At 38.0% G+C, this 19,272-nt stretch overlaps 5 protein-coding genes across 8 annotated transcripts; 4 read left to right on the forward strand and 1 right to left on the reverse strand.

The window, feature by feature from the left end:
• The first annotated feature begins 209 nt into the window (after positions 1-209).
• Positions 210-2,720, forward strand: LOC113748781 (monooxygenase 2-like). The gene is made up of 6 exons (XM_027292329.1): positions 210-283; positions 433-579; positions 687-752; positions 1,183-1,348; positions 1,535-1,766; positions 1,947-2,720. Exons 1-6 carry the CDS (start codon positions 210-212, stop codon positions 2,504-2,506), a joined length of 1,245 nt encoding a protein of 414 aa, XP_027148130.1. The 3' UTR covers positions 2,507-2,720.
• A 3,749-nt stretch (positions 2,721-6,469) lies between these two features.
• Positions 6,470-7,702, forward strand: LOC113748782 (expansin-A11-like). Its single transcript, XM_027292331.1, has 3 exons — positions 6,470-6,665; positions 6,754-7,075; positions 7,174-7,702. The coding sequence occupies exons 1-3, from the start codon at positions 6,518-6,520 to the stop codon at positions 7,481-7,483; spliced, it is 780 nt and encodes a 259-aa protein (XP_027148132.1). The 5' UTR covers positions 6,470-6,517; the 3' UTR covers positions 7,484-7,702.
• A 2,010-nt stretch (positions 7,703-9,712) lies between these two features.
• LOC113749167 (peroxidase 64-like) lies at positions 9,713-11,281 on the forward strand. The gene is made up of 4 exons (XM_027292839.1): positions 9,713-9,934; positions 10,039-10,227; positions 10,508-10,670; positions 10,881-11,281. The coding sequence occupies exons 1-4, from the start codon at positions 9,713-9,715 to the stop codon at positions 11,279-11,281; spliced, it is 975 nt and encodes a 324-aa protein (XP_027148640.1).
• A 1,446-nt stretch (positions 11,282-12,727) lies between these two features.
• On the forward strand, positions 12,728-16,918 carry LOC113748722 (protein Simiate). 4 transcript variants are annotated; one of them, XM_027292265.1, is made up of 7 exons: positions 12,728-13,068; positions 13,195-13,243; positions 13,341-13,467; positions 14,186-14,256; positions 14,353-14,425; positions 15,230-15,366; positions 16,833-16,918. In XM_027292265.1, the coding sequence occupies exons 1-6, from the start codon at positions 12,834-12,836 to the stop codon at positions 15,341-15,343; spliced, it is 669 nt and encodes a 222-aa protein (XP_027148066.1). In that variant the 5' UTR covers positions 12,728-12,833; the 3' UTR covers positions 15,344-15,366; positions 16,833-16,918. The 4 variants fall into 4 exon arrangements, with proteins under 4 accessions (XP_027148066.1, XP_027148064.1, XP_027148067.1 ...); XM_027292263.1 differs by having other exon boundaries at positions 16,785-16,871; XM_027292266.1 differs by having other exon boundaries at positions 15,230-15,388; positions 16,785-16,868.
• On the reverse strand, positions 15,405-17,337 carry LOC113748721 (UPF0496 protein At1g20180-like). The gene is made up of 2 exons (XM_027292261.1): positions 17,263-17,337; positions 15,405-17,066 (listed from the first exon to the last, which is right to left on the reverse strand). The coding sequence occupies exons 1-2, from the start codon at positions 17,327-17,329 to the stop codon at positions 16,012-16,014; spliced, it is 1,122 nt and encodes a 373-aa protein (XP_027148062.1). The 5' UTR covers positions 17,330-17,337; the 3' UTR covers positions 15,405-16,011.
• Positions 17,338-19,272: the final 1,935 nt, after the last annotated feature.

Below are 19,272 nucleotides of genomic sequence, written 5' to 3' on the forward strand. Positions count from 1 at the left end.
TGGCTCGTTTACAGCTCTACTTCTAATTCAATCATTAAATAGTTTCTCAGCCCTGCATATACATATATATATATATATATATATATATATATACCGCCAGTCTACCTGATTCGTCCGACATCCTTCCTCACCCTTGCCACATTTCATCATTCGCAATCGCTAAGCTTTTTGGTTTTTCTTTTCTTGGTTAAGCTTTTCTTCAACCTGAAATGGAGATAGATGAGGATATTGTGATAGTTGGTGCTGGGATTTCCGGCCTCGCTGCATCTTTAGGCCTGCTCAGGTAACAAAACTCTCTCACTGTTTGTTAACGTCTCACAAGTTATAGAAATTATCAATTCTGATGCAATCATAGGCCATAGAGTGGCTGGTTCTACAGCAGAACTTCCTTTGAATTTTTTTTTGTTTTTGTTTTTCTATACCTTGCTTCAGGTATGGACTGCACAGCTTAGTTTTGGAATCATCAGAGAGTTTGAGATCGACAGGATTTGCTCTTATGCTGTGGACCAACGCGTGGAGGTCACTGGACGCTCTGGGTGTTGGAGATCACCTTAGACAGTGTTCTCTGCCATTCCGTGGGTGAGATAATCATTGCTTGTATTGTTGGACTTCTTTGGCTGCCTTACATGATTAATTTTCGGAATCAATCACAAAATTCAAGACCCGCATGTTAATTATAATCTCAGGTTTCAAACAGCTGATGTAAATACAGGCCTGCCAACCGAAGAGCTTATACTTCAAGAAAGTACATAGTGAGTTATCCTTGAACAACATTGCAACTTCTTTTTAATGCATGTTTATGCAAGTAGAGTAAGATAGCACCACTTCATTTTGAACTATGGCAGTTATTTTTTAGTTGTTACTGGTGTAAGAGTAAGCTAAACAGGTAAATTAATGGAAAAGTTCATAGGTCCCATACTACTTTTTGCTAAACATAAATCTAATTCCAGCCTTATCTGCGATGGTTTGTTGTATCCAAGCCCAGTAATGTTTGGCAATGGCTTGAAATTTATGTTTCTCAAGTCAATTTCAGTCAAATTTGGACAGTTTGAAACTTTTTTTTTTTTTGTTACTCAGTTATGTCGTGATGGTGCACGAACTCAGACAAAAAATTTGATCCCTTGATTTTCCTTTCAAAAGGTATAATTTAGTTGTCTAAGGATGCTTTATGCCTTGATGCAGTGGAAATTATGAAGCCCGATGTGTCAGAAGAAAAGACTTACTAGAAACCTTAGCAAAAGAGCTGCCGGAAGGAACTATCAGGTATTCTTCCAAGGTTGTTTCAATTGAGAAATCAGGACATTTAAAGTTGGTGCACCTGGCTGATGGCTGTGTGATCCGGGCTAAGGTAAATGTCATGTTACTCGCACGGAGGGAGCATTCTGTCTTTGCACCTCATCAAAATAGATGTCTAAGCTGGTGGCGTATTTGATTTTTATCACCTGATAGTGATATTTTTTAAATGTTAAGCTATCTTCTGAATCATCAAAAGATTTTCTGGATATCATGATCTAAACAATGCTTCTGCTTTTAGGTCTTGATTGGCTGCGATGGAGTCAATTCAGTTGTGGCAAAGTGCTTAGGTTTTAAGAAACCGATCGGAGTTGGGCGATCAGCAATTAGGGGATATGTAGAGTTTCCGGCTGCCCATGGTTTTAAGCCACAGCTCTATATGTATTTTGGAGGTGGTGTTCGCTTTGGATTTGCTCCCTGTGATGACAAAAGCATATATTGGTTTTGCACTTTTAAACCATCCACTGCAACTGGTAAGCAACTCTGGCATCCTAAAAACCTGTAACACCACCTATTTAAACATCATGCAATGTCAGCCTAATTTTTCTTAAATGTGCTAGAGATTTATAAGGACTTTGCAGGTTCTGCATCTCCCATCTAGTTCATGATAGCTCCATTATGGTTTTTGCTTACGTTTTGAAATTTAATGGCAGGGTATGAAAATATGTCAGACAATCCTGTTCTATTAAAGGAATTTGTATTAAGCAAGACAGCCAACGTTCCAAAGGAAGTGTCTGGCATTGTCGAAAGAACTAAGCTCGAATCAATCTCCTGTGCTGAGCTAAAAATGAGACTACCATGGGATATTTTGATAAGGGACTTTGCAAAAAGCAGCATTTGTTTGGTTGGTGATGCGCTTCATCCGATGACCCCAGATCTTGGACAGGGTGGTTCTTCAGCATTGGAAGACTGTAGTATCCTTGCCAGGTGCATCGGAGAATCTTTTCCAGGGATGATGAGTAGAAAATTTGAAGAGAAAAGAGATGACGTCGACGTTAAAATTGCAGCATTCAACAAGGGCCTAGAGAACTATGCGAAAGAGAGGAGATGGAGAAGCTTTAGTCTTATATCGACTGCCTATATGGTTGGCTTGATTCAAGAGAGTGAGAACAAGTTGATTCGCTTCTTCAGAGATAGGTTCTTCTCAAAATATACTGGTGCCACTGTGTTGAGGATGGCTGATTTTGATTGTGGAAAACTTAATATCCCTTGAGATGGAGCTGAAGTGCATTCATCTGCCTCGAATGTCTTTAAAAAATAGACATAATCTTGTATTAATTTATTTCTAGTTAAGTTGGTAGAGGCCTTCTAGCTGTTAGGATCAGGGGCTTCTCCAGTTAAAATTTTGTCCAATTCTGTCCAGTTGTGAAATTGTATGATATTTAGTGTAAAATGTTACAATTTTGGTGTAAATGTGAATCATGTCAACTCACACGACTAATCCACAGCTACATCAAAATTATAAGATTTTATACTAGACATTATAACAATTACAACAACTAGATTGAACTGGACAGAATCTAGTGGAAAGGCCCCAATCCCTGGCTGTTATGTCTTCTCCATTTGTTTTCCGTGTGTACTGTAGATGCAGTCTTCCATCAAGAAATAAGAAATATTTCCTCTGCCTCTTACAATCAGTTCTTCTTTAATGGATTTCGCTCCAGCACAATGAATACATATTGGTTTTCTAGTCAGCAGGAAGATGGACGAGTCAATTTTCTTTCTGGTGCATGGTGGAGTTCGTGTTCTGCAAAATTACGTTAAGTCGGCTATCCCGTCTCTATGTTTAATGTTTTGCCACGGACATCGGATTCATTCATTGCCAGTACTAACCCCAGGATTTTATATGAAACTGTAGTCTGATTTAGAATATTTCCTTTGCCGGGGGCCTTTGTGGAATTGGATTTGGTGTCGGGATGGGTTAGCTGATCTTTCCTCCCGCTTGACAGTTGGGCCTTCTTCTGGGCATGGGATTTTGGGTCTGGAAGATTAAATGGAACTTTTTGTGTGCAATCCTGTGGATGGACTCGGATCCATTGAATTGACTGTGTACGTGGAGGAGGGGCCTGGATAGTCAAAATGCTAAATAGATTATCTTTCTTTTACTCCTTTTTTTTTTTATCCAGGAATTTGATTTTGGGCGTAAAAAAATCTGTTATTTTCTGAAATGTAATTATTTAGTCAGAAGATAATTAACACACCATAAATTTCCTTTCTGCACCTTGGGTTGGTTCGTAGTGTACATTATGTAATTGTATTTTGGAAGAATAATATGCTAACGCTTGCTTACAGAGCAAATTTCAACTTCATTTTACTATATTGACAGAAGTGTAAAAGTAGAATGATAATTTTCCAAAACAACAAATGATGACACAAGAACCTTGGTTCCTCGGAGGAGAGATGGATTGCGTGATTCAAGGGGACGGAGTGCAAGTGAGAGGTTTTAAATTTGATTACTTTTAAAGCGGATATTTATCACGTTGTTTGAGGGTTTAAGGGGATATTTAAAGGAAAAGAAGTAAAACTCTCTCTCTCAAACACATTTAGATCTCTTCCTATTAGATCAGTTTCTTGAGTACTTGATAACAAAGCTAACTTTGTACCTTGTTGACCTAAAAACAAGTAGAAAATCGTACAAACATACAGTACCTAAGTGGCCGGGGGAAATAAACAAATATAAGTATATATATTAGTATTAACTGTATACGAATTGCTTTCACTTTTCTAGACTCGCCGCCCCAGGACCCATTTTCCCAACTCAAACCCGAGAGGAAGGTCAAAGCACTCTCTAAAAAATTCATCTGCTACTTGCATTTCTTCCTAGAAATACCTTTGTAATTAGTTAGTCAACTTACAAGGCAAGAGTTGTTGTTTTTTTTTTTTTTCTTTGGTTTGGTTTCTCTTAATATTTAGCACTCCCCATGCATTTCTATCGTAATCTGTTTCCGTCAGATTCTTTATCAATAAAATTTCTTCAAAAGCTTGGCTTGGCACTAAGGGCAGCGAAAATTTTCCCCATCTAGGAATACAAAATTATGGAGTGAAGCTCAAACCATAATCATTAATGCGGTGGTGGTGGTTCTTTCAAGCATTCTACAACTTCCTCGTAATCAGTTTAATAATCCAATAATGATTGACATTCATATTTCTTCAAGGTTAGGTTATTTGGTGGTCATTAATCCATGCATTGCTGTTCTTCGTTGGTAGTCGATCAATGGCAATGCTTTTCATAGAAAGGGGAAAAAAAATAAAATTTCGTAGTCAATGCTAATTAGTTTTAATTTTTGATTGCTTTAAAACGATATTCGTTCAACTAGAATTTCGTAGTCAATGCTCAATATTTTACAGTGTTGTATGTAATTCAGAGGGCGAAGTTAAATTGTCACAATTAGTTACCTTATGGTTATGGAGGGAGTATTTGTAGTTTCTTTGCAGGAATGGCATCCCATCCAATGTCTAAAAACCATCCAATCAAACAAAAAAAAAAATTTGTACAATTTCATTTCTTCATCCATTGAACTTGTACGATAATAGTTGGTTGTCACCTAATGGATTGTTTGTGTCCGTGTCCCCCGCCCTCAAATTCAGTCAATCTAAACTTTCCTGGCTAAATGATATGGCCTGTAAGTCATGCTTGACGGTGATACCAATTTGAAATAAAATTATCAATCATCACATCACATGCCTATGCCTTGTTCTTGTTGTGTGAAGGGAAAATTGGAGTGTACGAGCTCCTCATTTTCTTAATTGGTTGCTGATAACCTTTCACATTGATATGGAAGGAGCAATTGCGGCATAATTGCCTTTTCCTTCTCAAATTGGTGAAAGTTCCTTAGCAACAAGATGGGACTCTTAACATTTTTTTTTTGCCAATATGGTCAATAAGTTGAGTAATTTTTTTCTTTTTCATTTTTTTGGTGGGATTTTTTTTGGGTGGGGGTGTTGGTAAGGGGTAGTAGTTTTTTTTTTTTTTGTCGACACAGAGATGTCCGGGTCAATCCTTACGGGGCCCGACTAATCCCCTGCAGCCCGGACTCGGCGTCCCAACCCGGCCCGAACGCGTTAAGTGCGCGGAGAAATCCAGCGGAGCGGAGACTTGAACTTGTGATCTCAAGGTTCACTGGTGAGAGGCGCTGCCACTGGACCATTCACGCGGGGCTGGTAAGGGGCAGTAGTTAGAATCGCATGAAATAATGCCTGCACGCGAAATAATTCACTTTCTGCCCACAGAACTCATAGATGGGGATAAAATGAGAAAGTCCTTAACACAACTATTAATTCCGGCCCATATCTCAATGATTAAGGTATCTATCAATCATGAACCAAAAATTCTTGGAATCAGTAGTCTTCCCCTTGTCATCTTCATGGCCAATCACATCATTTCTGAACCACCCAAAAAAAAAAAAGAAGAGCGAACTTATAGATCTTGAATGACAGTTTCCAAAAGATGAATGAGCCCAGAATCAGTAACAACTACATTTGAACGGGGAATGTGGATTGGGGAGGTAGATTCCATCAACAGCATATTGGTATGATATAAATATACATGTGGATCGTTGATGATACAGACGAATTCCCCCCACCACCCTAAGCATCTGGATAAACAAGTAATAAAGCCTCAGGAGTTAATGTCAAAGACATGTGCATCACACATGAGAACGCTGGGAACTTTATCACGTAAGGTCAAACGAATCCCATGTGAGCGTTGCATCAGACCATTTTCAGCAAAAAATAAATATTCCGTCATACTATTAAGGCATTGAATATATATGTTGGGTTCATTTCCCTCGCTCTGTTCCTGTGGCTACTGAACTATATAGATACAAGTTAAAAAATAGAATATGAAAATGAAGCAATTTTGGGGGGGCGGATTGTGGATTTTGATCCATTCACGGCTCTTCTGTTGGGAGAAGCATGTGGGTGTGGACGGACTTGAGAGAGCAGAACATGGGAATTATTGAATGAGGTGCAGAAATTCTTCAGACTTTGCCTCGCGTATTATATAAAGAAAGAAAGAAAGAAAGAAAAATACAAAATGGGATTGAAGGTTTCTGTCAATTTGCAGCAGTAAATCTAAATCCCATGTGAGGTTGTTGCATTAGAGATTTCTGTCCTATTTAAACCCGCATCTAACTCCCCGCTCTAGCCATTAAATACAGACAAACACATTCTTGAATATCCCACCCCAACCTTCTTCCTTCTTCTCTTGTAAGTTGTGATCAACATGGAAAAAGTGGGATGCTCTGCAACTCTGGCATTGGCTTTCTTCTTAGCTTGCCTTTTCGCCAATAATGCCAATGCCTTCACAGCTTCGGGATGGATGAGTGCTCATGCAACATTTTATGGAGGTAGCGACGCTTCTGGTACAATGGGTAAGTTATGAAGCAATCTCTTCTCTTATTTTGTACCGACCGAGTTACACTAGACACTTTCTAACTGGGAACACTGGCTCGGGTGCAGGGGGTGCTTGTGGATACGGTAACTTGTATTCCGCTGGTTATGGGACTAGGACTGCAGCATTGAGCACTGCATTGTTCAACGACGGGGCATCCTGCGGCCAATGCTACAAGATTATCTGCGATTACAACGCAGATCCACGGTGGTGCAGGAAAGGTGTATCTATCACCGTCACGGCAACCAACTTCTGCCCTCCTAATTATGATCTTCCAAGCGACAACGGAGGCTGGTGCAACCCTCCCCGCCCGCACTTCGACATGGCTCAACCCGCTTGGGAAAAGATCGGTATCTACAGAGGTGGAATCGTTCCTGTGCTGTACCAAAGGTCTGAATCTCTTCTTTCATGATTCATCTTTTTTCCTTGTCCTTGTCCTTGTGGAGTGTGGGGTAATGAAAGAAAATGTAACGTTATGTGTGATGCAGAGTTCCCTGCAACAAACATGGCGGAGTTAGATTTACCATCAACGGAAGGGATTATTTTGAACTCGTCTTGATATCGAACGTTGGTGGACCTGGATCGGTAGCATCGGTTCAAATCAAAGGCTCAGGAACCAATTGGATGGCAATGTCTAGGAACTGGGGTGCCAATTGGCAGTCCAACGTCTATCTCAATGGCCAAGCCTTGTCCTTCAGAGTAACTACGTCTGATGGTCAGACCAAGGTGTTTCCAAACATCGTCCCATCAAATTGGAACTTCGGCCAAACGTTTTCCAGCCCGTTACAATTTTACTAAGCCTGGAACCCCCTCCCCTATCTTTCACCTCTCCCCCCCCACAAAAAAAAAAGAGAAAGAGAGAGGGGCTATACGAAAGAGTTCTGGGTTTTTTCTTTTCTTTTATATATAGATATATTTTTGGAGGTTTTTGGTAGGCAGGGGCGTGCTTACTATTTGACTGAAGCAGCCCGCCAATTTTTTTTCACGCAAATACAACACACCATCAACAGCATTTAGCTGAGGAGGAGGAAATTGAAGTTTTTTTGGGTTTGATCATTGATGAGAAGAAAACCCATGAGATGAACTCGAGCCCACCAGAAAATGGCTGGTATATATATCCTACGTGTATGTATGTACCTAGTCAAAGTCGCTTTAGTATTTCCTACTCCATTGGTTGGGGACTGAAGGTACTTGCCAAGTTACTAAAACACAAGTTGATAAAAGGAGGCTGTACTGAACCTTTTACTTTTTTTCTTGATTGATGATATGCTCTGTCATATGAACACTTAATAAGATATATACTTTCTTCCATTCGCACTTCAATTTATTATTATTATTTTGTAATAGCACTTCAAGTTTTAAGTTTTTTGGTGTTGGTCAACCAAGTTCTTGTGTTCTGCTGAACTGATCTAAGTTGCCTAAATTGGCGTGGCAGTGGGTGTTAATAAAATTTTCCACTCCAACATAAGTTGGAAGTGCAAAAATGATGATAAAATAGAAATATAATTTGAATATGGTGGGGGAGGAACATGCAAAAAAATCAAGCAAAGGGAAAAGAGCATCTACTACTGGAATTACTTTTCTTTCCCCTCTTCTACTTAGCCGCAAATATGAATTAATTGGGTTTTAAAGAGAAAGATTAAGTTGCTTGGTCGGAAAATAATAATGGGATCGCTCGGAGAGGGCGTTATTTCAAATATTATTTGAAATAATTATTGTAATTTTTTTTTTTTAATGATATGATGATATATGTTCAAGCACTAAAACGTGCTGTCCTATGTCGGTGGCTCCGTCTTCTGTAAGTACATTTGTCCAAGAAAATGCTGGGCTGGTGTCAACTTTGTCCAACAGATTCCGCTGCAGCGTTCCAGTAGCAGGCCCATAAAGTTATGAGTTGGACCGGCCCAGGTTTCCCTCGAAACGTATGTCCATCATCATTACCGGTTTCCAGCAGGAGCTTTCTTAATTCTGCAAACCTTACTAACGAAAACAATTTAGTGCTATATTTTACCAACACCGGTTGATCTGAGTGGCAATTCGGTTTCTCTAAAGCAAAGTTTCGGGTTGGAGTGAATGGGGAGACAGTAGTGTCAGCTGAGACTTTGCTCTCTTATGGGGTTCGTTCAACCTGACTCCACCTGGGATTAGTTACTTGGGGCCTAAAGTAGTGACTAGCAGATCGAAGGATATAATATATTCTGAAAGTAGGCAGTGCTAATAGAATTTACTAGACCTTTTTCATATGATACACGTCTTCAGGAATTATTTTATACTAATGTTTAGTATATCAAGCCAGCATTTACAGGGTTTGTCGCAATGAATTTTTCCTGTTGAAGAAGCTTTCGTTGCATCGAACATATGCAGCAGCCAGTCAAATTGGACATGTTAAGATACCTCCAAGCTCGACTGCTTCATCAGATGCATATGGATATGATGATCACCGTTGGGATGAAAATAGTATATATTTACCGGAAAGAAGTAAAGTTAGGGCTCCGGCTACCAAGAAAAGGAAGTAAAGCAATTAAGATTTGCGAAACTCACCTTTATTTGTTCAACCTAATCCACCAAAGGGGACTTAATCTTCAAGTTGGTACCGTCTTTCTCTGGTTAGGAGTCAGAACTAAAAGGAGAAACTTTTACTACTATAAACTAATATGTACTACTCCAAATGCAGTACACCGTGCGCGAAGCTTTCTCACAGATTTGGAATTGCATTCGTTGTTTTATTCGCGGGGGAAAAACAGAAGAAAAAGAAAGTGTACGCAGAAATGGAAAATGCTCGTGAGTTGACGTACAAGATTAAAAATTTTGCATGGGGCTTTGCGTTCATGTGGGAATATTTCTTCAGCAACTCTATCAAACATCCAGTGGTTCTAGCTCACCAAACTTGCCACTTAACGGTCTTATTCTATATCCACAAACAAACCTTTATTCAAATTCCTTCAATTCTTATTTCAATCTCTCCTCTTCGATCGCCTACAAATACTACCTAAGATAACTTCAGCAAACCAAATAAGACTATCTACAATGGCAGGATTATTAAGGCTTAGAATGCTTCCGCTAGTTTTTGTTGTGGTATTATCTTGGGTGCTTTCTCCGTTTGCAGCTGCACTGAGCTCAGATTACTATGATCATACATGCCCGAAGGCCGAGTCAATCATCACCAAAGTAGTGAAGAAAGCCATGATGAATGACAAGACGGTCCCAGCTGCCCTGCTTCGGATGCACTTCCATGACTGCTTTATTAGAGTAATCTCTTCTTAATCGTGTTACTTTCATTTTCCTTACTGCTGATTTTGTCATGCCTACAACAATATTCATGGAATTTTGCTTATTCATCTTTGCTTTTGAAGGGATGTGATGGTTCTGTGCTGCTAAATTCGACTGCCATGAACGCGGCTGAAAAAGACGGACCTCCAAATATTTCACTGCACGCATTCTATGTCATTGACCTTGCTAAAAAAGAAGTAGAATCCCAGTGCCCTGGTGTGGTCTCTTGTGCTGACACACTGGCCTTGGCTGCTAGAGATGCAGTTGCACTAGTGAGTGCCACCGACTTACTTACTGCTTGTGTAGCTTGATTCTTGACAGCATTTCTTTAGAGAATAGATTAGTAGCTGTTTCACAAACATATGATAGTTTTAAAAAAGAAAAGAAAAGAATTGTAGTAATATAATTCAGATACAACTTCTTCCTTAATCCTACCTGTTGAGTGTCGAGTATAACTAAATGGCAAGTTGATGGGCCGTAATGTTCACATTTGCATATTCTGTATGTTGATGTGGTGCACTGATTACACTCTCATTTGCTTAAATGTCGTAGTCCGGAGGGCCTTCTTGGAATGTGCCTAAAGGAAGGAAAGATGGCAGAATTTCGAAGGCCGGTGAAACTCGACAACTGCCTGCTCCTACCTTTAACATATCTCAATTGCGGCAAAGTTTCTTTCAGAGAGGCCTAGCACTGGAAGATTTAGTGGCCCTTTCAGGTTAATTAATCCCGAATTAATTTTTCCTGTTCGTCCTCTTCATTAATTAAGATCACTGGCAACTTCCCTTACAGCTACAGGAACACTAACACACACAAAATTAGCCTACCCATTAATTCTCAAAGTCCTGATCCAACCGTGGATGCCCGCAATTCTCAAATCATGACTCTACTTAAAAAAACATATAGTAATCTGATTACTGATATGCAGGAGGCCACACCCTAGGTTTTTCTCATTGCTCATCCTTCCAGAACAGGATCCACAACTTTGGCACCGCTCATGATGTAGATCCCTCCTTGCAACCATCATTTGCAGCCAGCTTGAGGAATGTCTGCCCCATGCACAACAAGGTCAGGAGTGCGGGTGCCACCTTGGATTCCTCGGCAACCGCGTTCGACAACATATATTTCAAGTTACTCGTTCTAGGCAAGAGTATTTTCTCTTCAGATGAAGCCTTATTGACAGCTACAACTACAAAAACATTGGTCTCAAAGTTCGCTAACTCCCAGGAAGAGTTTTATACAGCCTTTGTCAAGTCTATGATCAAGATGAGTAGCATAAGCAGTGGAGGTGGACAAGAGATTAGGTTGAATTGTAGAGTTGTTAATTAGGTAATTTCTTCAACGCCGACTCATCATGTCAGCAAATCTTTGACTCGCCGTTTTACTTTGTTTTCCGGGGGTTCTTTAAATTTTATATTGATTTGTCTCCGAAGAAGAAAGGTACGAGAAGAGCATATATGTGTAACCGAGGCCAGTCTGAGTTCGTAGGCTTCATTCTTATTCCAATGTTCCCGATTGTTTCACAATATAATTAAGAAAGCCTAATTGGCAAATTGTTTCCACTTCTATTGTTGAATTCAACTACACTGGTGCTACTAAATAATAAATAGGATTAACCGTTCTATCTGTTTATCGTCCAAATCTCGAGCGGGTCAGGAATAATTTAGGTGGAAAATTCTATCATCGCTTTTGATTCCTATATCTATAATTGTAATCCAATAAACTTTTGCCCCGTTATTTAATAATTTAAATTTTTAAAATCATTTAAGAGTTGATATCTCTTTTTACATATCCAACGATAAATTGATACTCATGAGTATCATATCCAAAAGATACGGTAGAATTCTCCAATTTAGGTAACACTTTAAATCTGAAATAAAATAGTTTATATATACGCGGCTTCAATAAATTTTTTATTTTTTATAAGAAGCATGATTTCAATTTCATTGTGATGAAATTCATTATGAATCTATACTAACCAATACATCAAATATAAAATAATATACTGAGGATACTACTGAGGATTGTTAATACAACACATCCAAAAAAATTAATAAATATAAAATAATATTGAACCCCGAAATGTCTTCCATCCAAAATGGCTTCAATTGTTAATAATTGATTTGGGTAAGTAAATAATTCAATGTAAATAACTTAGTCCTTCTTTCATCTATTATCTATTGTGGTTAATTGCCTAAAAATTAATTTTTAATCAAGAGTTTGTCTAACGGGTGCTCATTGTACAGTTGTTAAGATATATTTCAAATGTCATATTTTTAAAATGTAAAATTAATTAGAAAAAGTAAATAAATACAAGAAATGATTAGTAAGATTAAATAGAAAAATGATATAAATGCAAGAAAAGGTAATAATTATTAGTATATATATATATATGGTAATTTAGGTAAATTTTAAATGTGTTAACCTTTAATTAAAAGAAAATTTTTGGATAACCGGATAGAAATTTCATCCAAGAGCCCTGTGTTTGGATTGTAAATTATTTGAGATATGTTTACTGTAACACTTTTTGTGATGTGATATATGTGAGATAAAAAGGTAATTGAGAAGATAAAAAAATATATTAAAAGTTATAATAATGATATAAACAAATATATTTGGACAAATAATCTCCGGAAACACACTCCTTGTTCATCTATTAGTTGTACTATGCCAATATTCATCACAACTTCACAAGTAGCCAACTTCACGAGTAAAAATATGAAGCAATCCAAACAAACCTATCTCCGACTAGACTAGTCCCTGCTAGGCTAGGCTTGCTCAACACAGCCCACTGCCCAATAGGCTAGAGCATCATCAACGTCCTTCAGCTACCGCCCTAAGAGCAGTTGGCCGTTAAAAAGTTCATCGCCCTCCAATTTCAATGACGGAGCTGAGCGCCGACAACAACCTCCAATCCCGAGATCATAACATCAACACTTCGATTCTCCAATCTCCTTCTCATCCTAATACATTCCAAAGCTCAGGAATTGAAGATAGTACTGATGGAGATATAGAAGACGAGGAGCTAAGGAGACTATTGGTTCCAAAAATAGAAGACCTTCCTCTCACTCCACCAACTGCAATTCAATCCAACTTCATCACATATTATGCCCCAGGTACATTTCTATTCCGTTTTGGCTTCCCTGGTTGAAAATTTGAACTGGTTTTTTTTTTATTTATTTTTTGTTCCGAGTCTATGTTTTCCTTTTTTAATTTCTTTTCCTTGATTTATCTGGTCTCAGATTTTATGAAACCTGGGCATGATCAGTATGTTCATCGTCATGCTAATGGGTAAAACTATGATTTTTTTTTAGCTGATGGGTAAAACTATTTAGCTTGTATTCAATTAGCTTTTTAATAATTTTTTCCCATGCCGTTCTAAGAGTAGCTTGTGCATAGTTGGGTTAGCTTCAACTCATGTGGCTTTTAAGGACGAAGGAGGAATTACAGGTGTTGATTTCAATGTCGGAAAGGCTGATCGAAGTGGGATTAAGGTTACAGGAAAGCGGAAAAAGGTAATCTTGTGCAAATTTGTGATGACTCCTCTAAGCTTAGAAGGAAATAATGGAATTAAGTAACAAGTTAGCAATGCTGTTATATCTGGGCTTTGGTGTGTATAGTTTCTAATGTGGTTTCATTTGTTGCCTAGTTGATGAAATAATTGGAAAAGAACTTTTTGCCGTCCTTCCATTCGCTGTTAAGCTGCTTGCTTTGGTCGTAGACTCATGCGGTAGGGGGAGGGAACACTTGGAGTGAGTAATGGACTTAGAGGAGGTAGGCAGAATTATATTTTGATTGAATTAGTTCATTAATTTTTATACATCCACACTGAGGGGGAGAGAGATTTTGTTTGTACCTAATTCATTATTGATAAGTCCAACACATCTAGTTCTACTGATCTTTGCATCTGGTTTTATACTATGGAAGGACTAAAAGAGAGTGTGTACTTGGGTAAGAGGCTGAAAGAAAAGATATCTTGGTCTGATTAAGAGTTGCAATAATAACCATATAAACAACTGTCCACTGATCTGCTGAATGAGGGAGGGGAAACCAGGATTACCATCTGAGTGTTGCTAAGTTGCATGCCATCTAAAACTAGTGCTAATTTTCTGAGATGGTTGAGAGATAGTTTCTGTTGAACATCGGTGCTTAAGTTTGAAATTTTGCTCTTGTTTTCATGCATTCTGATATTCAATTTTATAAAAAGCATCATTTCAAACTGTTTTTGTGCAGAATGCACAACATTTTGAGTCCAATACAGCATTATGTAAAGTAATCACCAAGGATTCTTCTTACATTGTGAGGTAGAGTTTCTTTTTTCCTGTGTCATTTTTGGTCCTTCAGGTGTTCTATATAACTTTTTATACTCAAGTGAAGAAGACAATACCTTTCTGTGACAGATGCTGTGTCAAAGGGTCTCTGTTGGAAGTAAATGAGAGATTAATGAAGCAACCTGGTTTGCTTAATTCATCGGTGAGTTCTATTATCTGGTTGTAGCTTCTAAAATATTCACCACAGAATGGCCCAAAGATTTGTACATATGTGAATTTGCATCATGCATAAGTTCTACTAATCTATGAGTACCAATTCATCTCATCATATCTTCAAAAGGAATGGCACCAAAAATTTTTCTTCCATAAAGTTAATTACAGGCTTGGATTTTACAAAAGTGAAGCATTTGGTTCTATTTGTGTCCAACGCAGTTTAAGATTAAAAGAAGTCATGCTGAAGTGGTATTTGATCCTAATGTTTAGTTATTAATTTTTGTAAGTCTGAACAACTACTCATCCTCCCTGATTGTACCAGTGAAGATTTTATCTGCCAAAAAGCTAGTGCTTCTTTGATGAAAAACTTATGATGCTTGTCAGAGTTGTATTTATGTTGCACAAAGTTTTTAGCGACAATTCCAGGCTTAGTCAGACCTTGGATTATGCTAGTTAAATTGGAAATGATTTCCAGGATTGTATGGACTTGCATGAGTGCATAGTTTAGAGTTGTGGAAGTAATATAATTCTTGATTCACGTGTATTATCTTATGTCCATTTGGCTCTTCTGCCCATAGAACTGCCTGAGAAATTAATAGTGATAAATCCTCTGTCTGCACCAAGTATTTGATCAGTGGAGTACTGCTATTGCATTCTGGCATCTCATATGGTGCCTGACTTATTTCCACTGACACAATGATGAATTTGCAACAGTAGTTGCTTGTGCGTCTAGATCTAGGAATTTACAAATTTTTATATACCTATTTACCTCGTTCATTTTTCCTCATTGCAGGCAGATAGGGAAGGATATATTGCAATTTTTATGCCAAAGCTAGTAGATTGGCGTAAAGTTGAGGCTTCTTTTGTTGGTGTGGAAGAGTATAAGAGGTTAAGAGGCATTTCTTGACTAGTATGTCTCCAGGTGGATTGGTAGGTGCCTTGCTTCAGTTAGGTACATTATTTGTTGATTTGTCCATTGTGCTTTCTAGTTTTTGCATTTCGAAATAATTAAAATCCAGTTTTTGAGACGCACGTAATTGCTTTCTACAAAATAATTGCAATCCTTATCCTTGTAATTTCTACAAAGCCTCATATTCTCAGAACAAAATATGTATTGAACCAAAGAATAGATGTTTGATAATTTCCACCAAATATCCTATATACAGACAAGTGAAAAGAAGAAGGAAAACTAAAAAGCAGTTCTCTAATGTATATATCAATGTAGATGAGAGAGTTCTAAAGACAAATATGTTCAAGTCAAACAAGAGTTTGGACAACTAATAATATCTTTAAACTAGTTGCATGATTAGTCACTCTCATTGATCCAAGATTTCCTGGGATCACCTTTCACATTGCACACTCTCTCTCACGAAGCCAGGAAAAAAAATATAGTGATACATTAGTGCCGACTCAGCTGATCAAATCATTAAGTCAATATGTCTATTCCGTGAAATTCACTTGAGCACTTCTTTAGCATCCTGCTTCTGGAGTTGCCATTCTAATGTATCAAACAAGAAAAATACTTCAAAGCATCCCGGTGCCCCCACATTATGTATCCTGTCTAGAATAATAGGATTAGCCTACTTCCATTTGTTCAACAAGCAACCTTCTCGATCTGTTAATGTTGAGGATGCACAAGTATACATTCTCCTCAAGCTCTTCTAATTCATCTAGTACTCCGGTTTCGTTTATTTGAAACTCCCTTATGACCTCCTTCAGTAACTCATTGCTTCTTCTGCTAAGGCATAAATTCGCTAGGAATTTACTGTGTTCAACTTCATCATGTAACAGTGTCATAAGCCGACTCATTGTGTCAAAGTCATTGATGATTAAGTAGATCCCTTTAGCAGCAGTGTCAAGTTGAGCTTCAAATCTTTCAAGGGAAGTTTCTGGAACCAGCCATTCTTTAGTCTGCTTGATCCGCTTCATACATGCCCCCAAGGAACAAGCAACTAGAGCTGGTGCAGCTACTATGCCTACTGCGCTATGAAGTACAAGTATTGGCAAGGCAATAGTCAATGCACAGCTTGCAGCTATCAGAGTACCTCTAGCAAACCTCTTGCTACATCTTATGAATTTTCTTCTCCTTCTAATCCTTTTAATCTTGGAAGTGAATCTTTGGAGTGCTGAATGGAGGTCGTCATGAATGTGTTGAAATTGAGCTTGGGTAATAGTGGCTAACGGGTTCCTGAGTAATGCAAATGAAGCCAGGTTCCTGTATAACTCATTTTGTTGGTCATCATCTGATATTTGTTCGAGTTGATTAAGCACCCTTTTCATTGTACCGTACTTAGCCCTAGTTTCATGAATGCTTCTCAAGATTAACTCACATGTTTTGCATGCCTCAGAGCTAATTTTGAAGAAACCAGATAGAATTTGATGAAGATCGTTTGCAGAGCCCTTATTGACATTCGTTGGAGTTTGTGGGCACGGTTCGAGCACACCTTGAGAGAGATGCTGTGGAAGAGAGGGAGACGAGGACAGTCGATCAATACTTTTTCTTGCCAACTGGCTTTGAACTTCGCTGCAAATTTCTATGTAAGAATTGGTCCTAAAGGCTTCCATGTATTCTTCATCGACAATATTTGACTTGTTCATCAAGCGATCATCTTGCGTTTTACCATTTCTACCTGATCATCCATCCAAGAAATCAACTCGGTAGTGTTAAATGAAAGAATTAAATACAATAAGATGACGCAAACATGAAGAGAGAAATAACATTACAATTCTCGTCTCCTGAATGCTCATGAAACCTTGATTAATTGCATCTCTTCCTAATTGAAAATTGGAATGAAAGTAGAAGGCAGAGATGGCATATGAACTTACTGTTGTGTTTCTTGAAAAGGAACTTCAATCTGTCTGGACGAGACCATCTTTTCACAATCTGAATCATGTTAAGTATGCTAAGTCCAGAAGAGAGAATGAGAAAGAAAATCGAAAGCCTTGTCAGACGGCTGCGATATATAGGAAGGAATATTATTTATATATAATAATCCTGTATGATACTAGTTTTTTTGCCCTGTAAGCTTCTGGGTTTCACGACAATCACACGTTAGCGTGAGCGTCTCTAACACGAATGCCAACTTCACCACCTCGACATGAATGAATGCATTTGAGGAATGGGGAAAAGAAGAGAAATAAAGAGCAACGATAGCAGTGCAAAGGAAGAAGCTGTTACGAGTTTTTTTTTTTTTTTGGGTTTCCTTCTGGAGGAAAAGCTATTAAGAGTTTAACGCGTTGCTTTTACCTTTGTCTGAAACAGTGTGGTAGCGTTGGCAACCTTACGTGCATTTACTAATTAGTCTTTAGCCAAAGAAGCTGAAATACCAATTTTGGACAAGAATTTGACTGATTTTTTTATTTTTTTTATTTTTTATGGGGGGATAAGTATGTTGTCTTCTCCGAGGCTTCTGTGGGCTGACGCTAATGCTTTCGTTACCTGCATTTCAGACTCCTGAGAGTAGTTTTTTAACCTGCAAATATCTATCCTTTGATCAGCCCATGCTTTAGACAATTTGTTAACAAGTTTCCCTTCTTACTTTCTTTTTCTTCTTCTTTTCTCCTTTTCTGGTCGAAACTTGAGGTTGAGAGTAATGCAAAATCAGAATCGGTACCGTGCGTTGTTGGTTGAGTCAATCGGCCAAATGATTGTGTGTCTGATGACAAATTTTTCCATTACGTGTGTGTGTGTGTGTGTTTAATATGGATGGATAACTTGGCGGACGGGACAGGTTCTCTTAAATGATTTCATCTCAAATACATGCACATTCATGACGAGCGTTGGTAAGTTAGTCACTCCTCCTGTTGCCTGCTTCACCCATCCCCATTAAGAATTACATTACCCAATACATTTCCACTTTAAACCATCATTACAATAACAGATGCTAGTCTAGTCAAATTATCCCTAAATTTTTGCAATTGTCGAGTTTTGGCTACTGAAATGTATAAAGTTAAGACTCAAGGTTATTTTATTAGATTTAGTCGTTAAATATGTCATCTGAGTGTCATGTGATTTCCAAGACAATAGAAAGGGGAGCAGTTTATGTGTGTTTATATTTCTATATAGTTGTGTGAGATTAAGATTGCATTGTTAGAGAAGGATTAGACGACTGTCAATAACATCCAACTTTTTTATAATTTATAACGAGACGTACGTGGGTTTGTTTGGATATTCTATTTTTTCAAATAATATTTCGGTTGCATTATAAACATATTTTTCAATCCACCTTTTTATATTTTCAATCACCTTTTTATGTCATATATATCACATCACAAAAAAATGCTACAGTAATTATTCCAAATAATATTTCAGATAACACTCTATCCAAACAGATCCTAATAGAGTATAATCCTACAAATAAAAGTTACATATTAAAAAAATAGTGAAAATGTTATTTTTTATTTTATTTTTTAAAAAAAAGGAGTAATCTGTCGTCTTTTAGCAATAGGTAATGAATCACCACTGAGTAGATTCGATTTTCAAAAATCTAATTGGCAGAATATCCAACCAAGTGCTGTACGTAATTAGTAGGCCATTTTTTTTTTTAAGCTACCCAAGTTTTGATGTACGTAATTAGCAGGGTCAACCAAGTGCTGTTTATACGTAGCGTTGTGGAAAGCTGCATTGACGTAGGCTAACAAATCCTGGGCAACGGGGAAGTGTAGGGTGATGATGATGAGATGGCGACCTAGTCAGCGGCAACATGGTCTGCACTTATTTCCTCACCCACTCATCTTTTGTACCCATTTGCAAATTTTTTTTTTTTTTTTTTTTTGTTGGAGCGATGAGTTGGCAGAGTTGCTCCGAGCGGAGGAGCCGTAAGTGCTATAGTGCTA

The sequence above is a fragment of the Coffea eugenioides genome, chromosome 10, assembly GCF_003713205.1.
Source record: "Coffea eugenioides isolate CCC68of chromosome 10, Ceug_1.0, whole genome shotgun sequence".
Classification (NCBI taxonomy): Eukaryota; Viridiplantae; Streptophyta; class Magnoliopsida; order Gentianales; family Rubiaceae; genus Coffea; species Coffea eugenioides.

Bases quoted from the DNA above. Each gene is read 5' to 3' on its own strand.
- LOC113748722 (XM_027292265.1), top strand. From the start codon at position 12,834: ATGACGGAGCTGAGCGCCGACAACAACCTCCAATCCCGAGATCATAAC. The intron at 13,244-13,340 runs GTAAAACTATGA...TTCTAAGAGTAG, and splicing joins GTTCATCGTCATGCTAATGG to CTTGTGCATAGTTGGGTTAG. The intron at 13,468-14,185 runs GTAATCTTGTGC...GTTTTTGTGCAG, and splicing joins TTACAGGAAAGCGGAAAAAG to AATGCACAACATTTTGAGTC.
- LOC113748721 (XM_027292261.1), bottom strand. From the start codon at position 17,329: ATGATTCAGATTGTGAAAAGATGGTCTCGTCCAGACAGATTGAAGTTC. The intron at 17,067-17,262 runs GTAAGTTCATAT...ATGGATGATCAG, and splicing joins CCTTTTCAAGAAACACAACA to GTAGAAATGGTAAAACGCAA.
- LOC113748782 (XM_027292331.1), top strand. From the start codon at position 6,518: ATGGAAAAAGTGGGATGCTCTGCAACTCTGGCATTGGCTTTCTTCTTA. The intron at 6,666-6,753 runs GTAAGTTATGAA...GCTCGGGTGCAG, and splicing joins CGACGCTTCTGGTACAATGG to GGGGTGCTTGTGGATACGGT. The intron at 7,076-7,173 runs GTCTGAATCTCT...TGTGTGATGCAG, and splicing joins GTTCCTGTGCTGTACCAAAG to AGTTCCCTGCAACAAACATG.
- LOC113748781 (XM_027292329.1), top strand. From the start codon at position 210: ATGGAGATAGATGAGGATATTGTGATAGTTGGTGCTGGGATTTCCGGC. The intron at 753-1,182 runs GTGAGTTATCCT...GCCTTGATGCAG, and splicing joins ATACTTCAAGAAAGTACATA to TGGAAATTATGAAGCCCGAT. The intron at 1,767-1,946 runs GTAAGCAACTCT...ATTTAATGGCAG, and splicing joins TAAACCATCCACTGCAACTG to GGTATGAAAATATGTCAGAC.
- LOC113749167 (XM_027292839.1), top strand. From the start codon at position 9,713: ATGGCAGGATTATTAAGGCTTAGAATGCTTCCGCTAGTTTTTGTTGTG. The intron at 9,935-10,038 runs GTAATCTCTTCT...TTGCTTTTGAAG, and splicing joins TCCATGACTGCTTTATTAGA to GGATGTGATGGTTCTGTGCT. The intron at 10,228-10,507 runs GTGAGTGCCACC...TAAATGTCGTAG, and splicing joins CTAGAGATGCAGTTGCACTA to TCCGGAGGGCCTTCTTGGAA.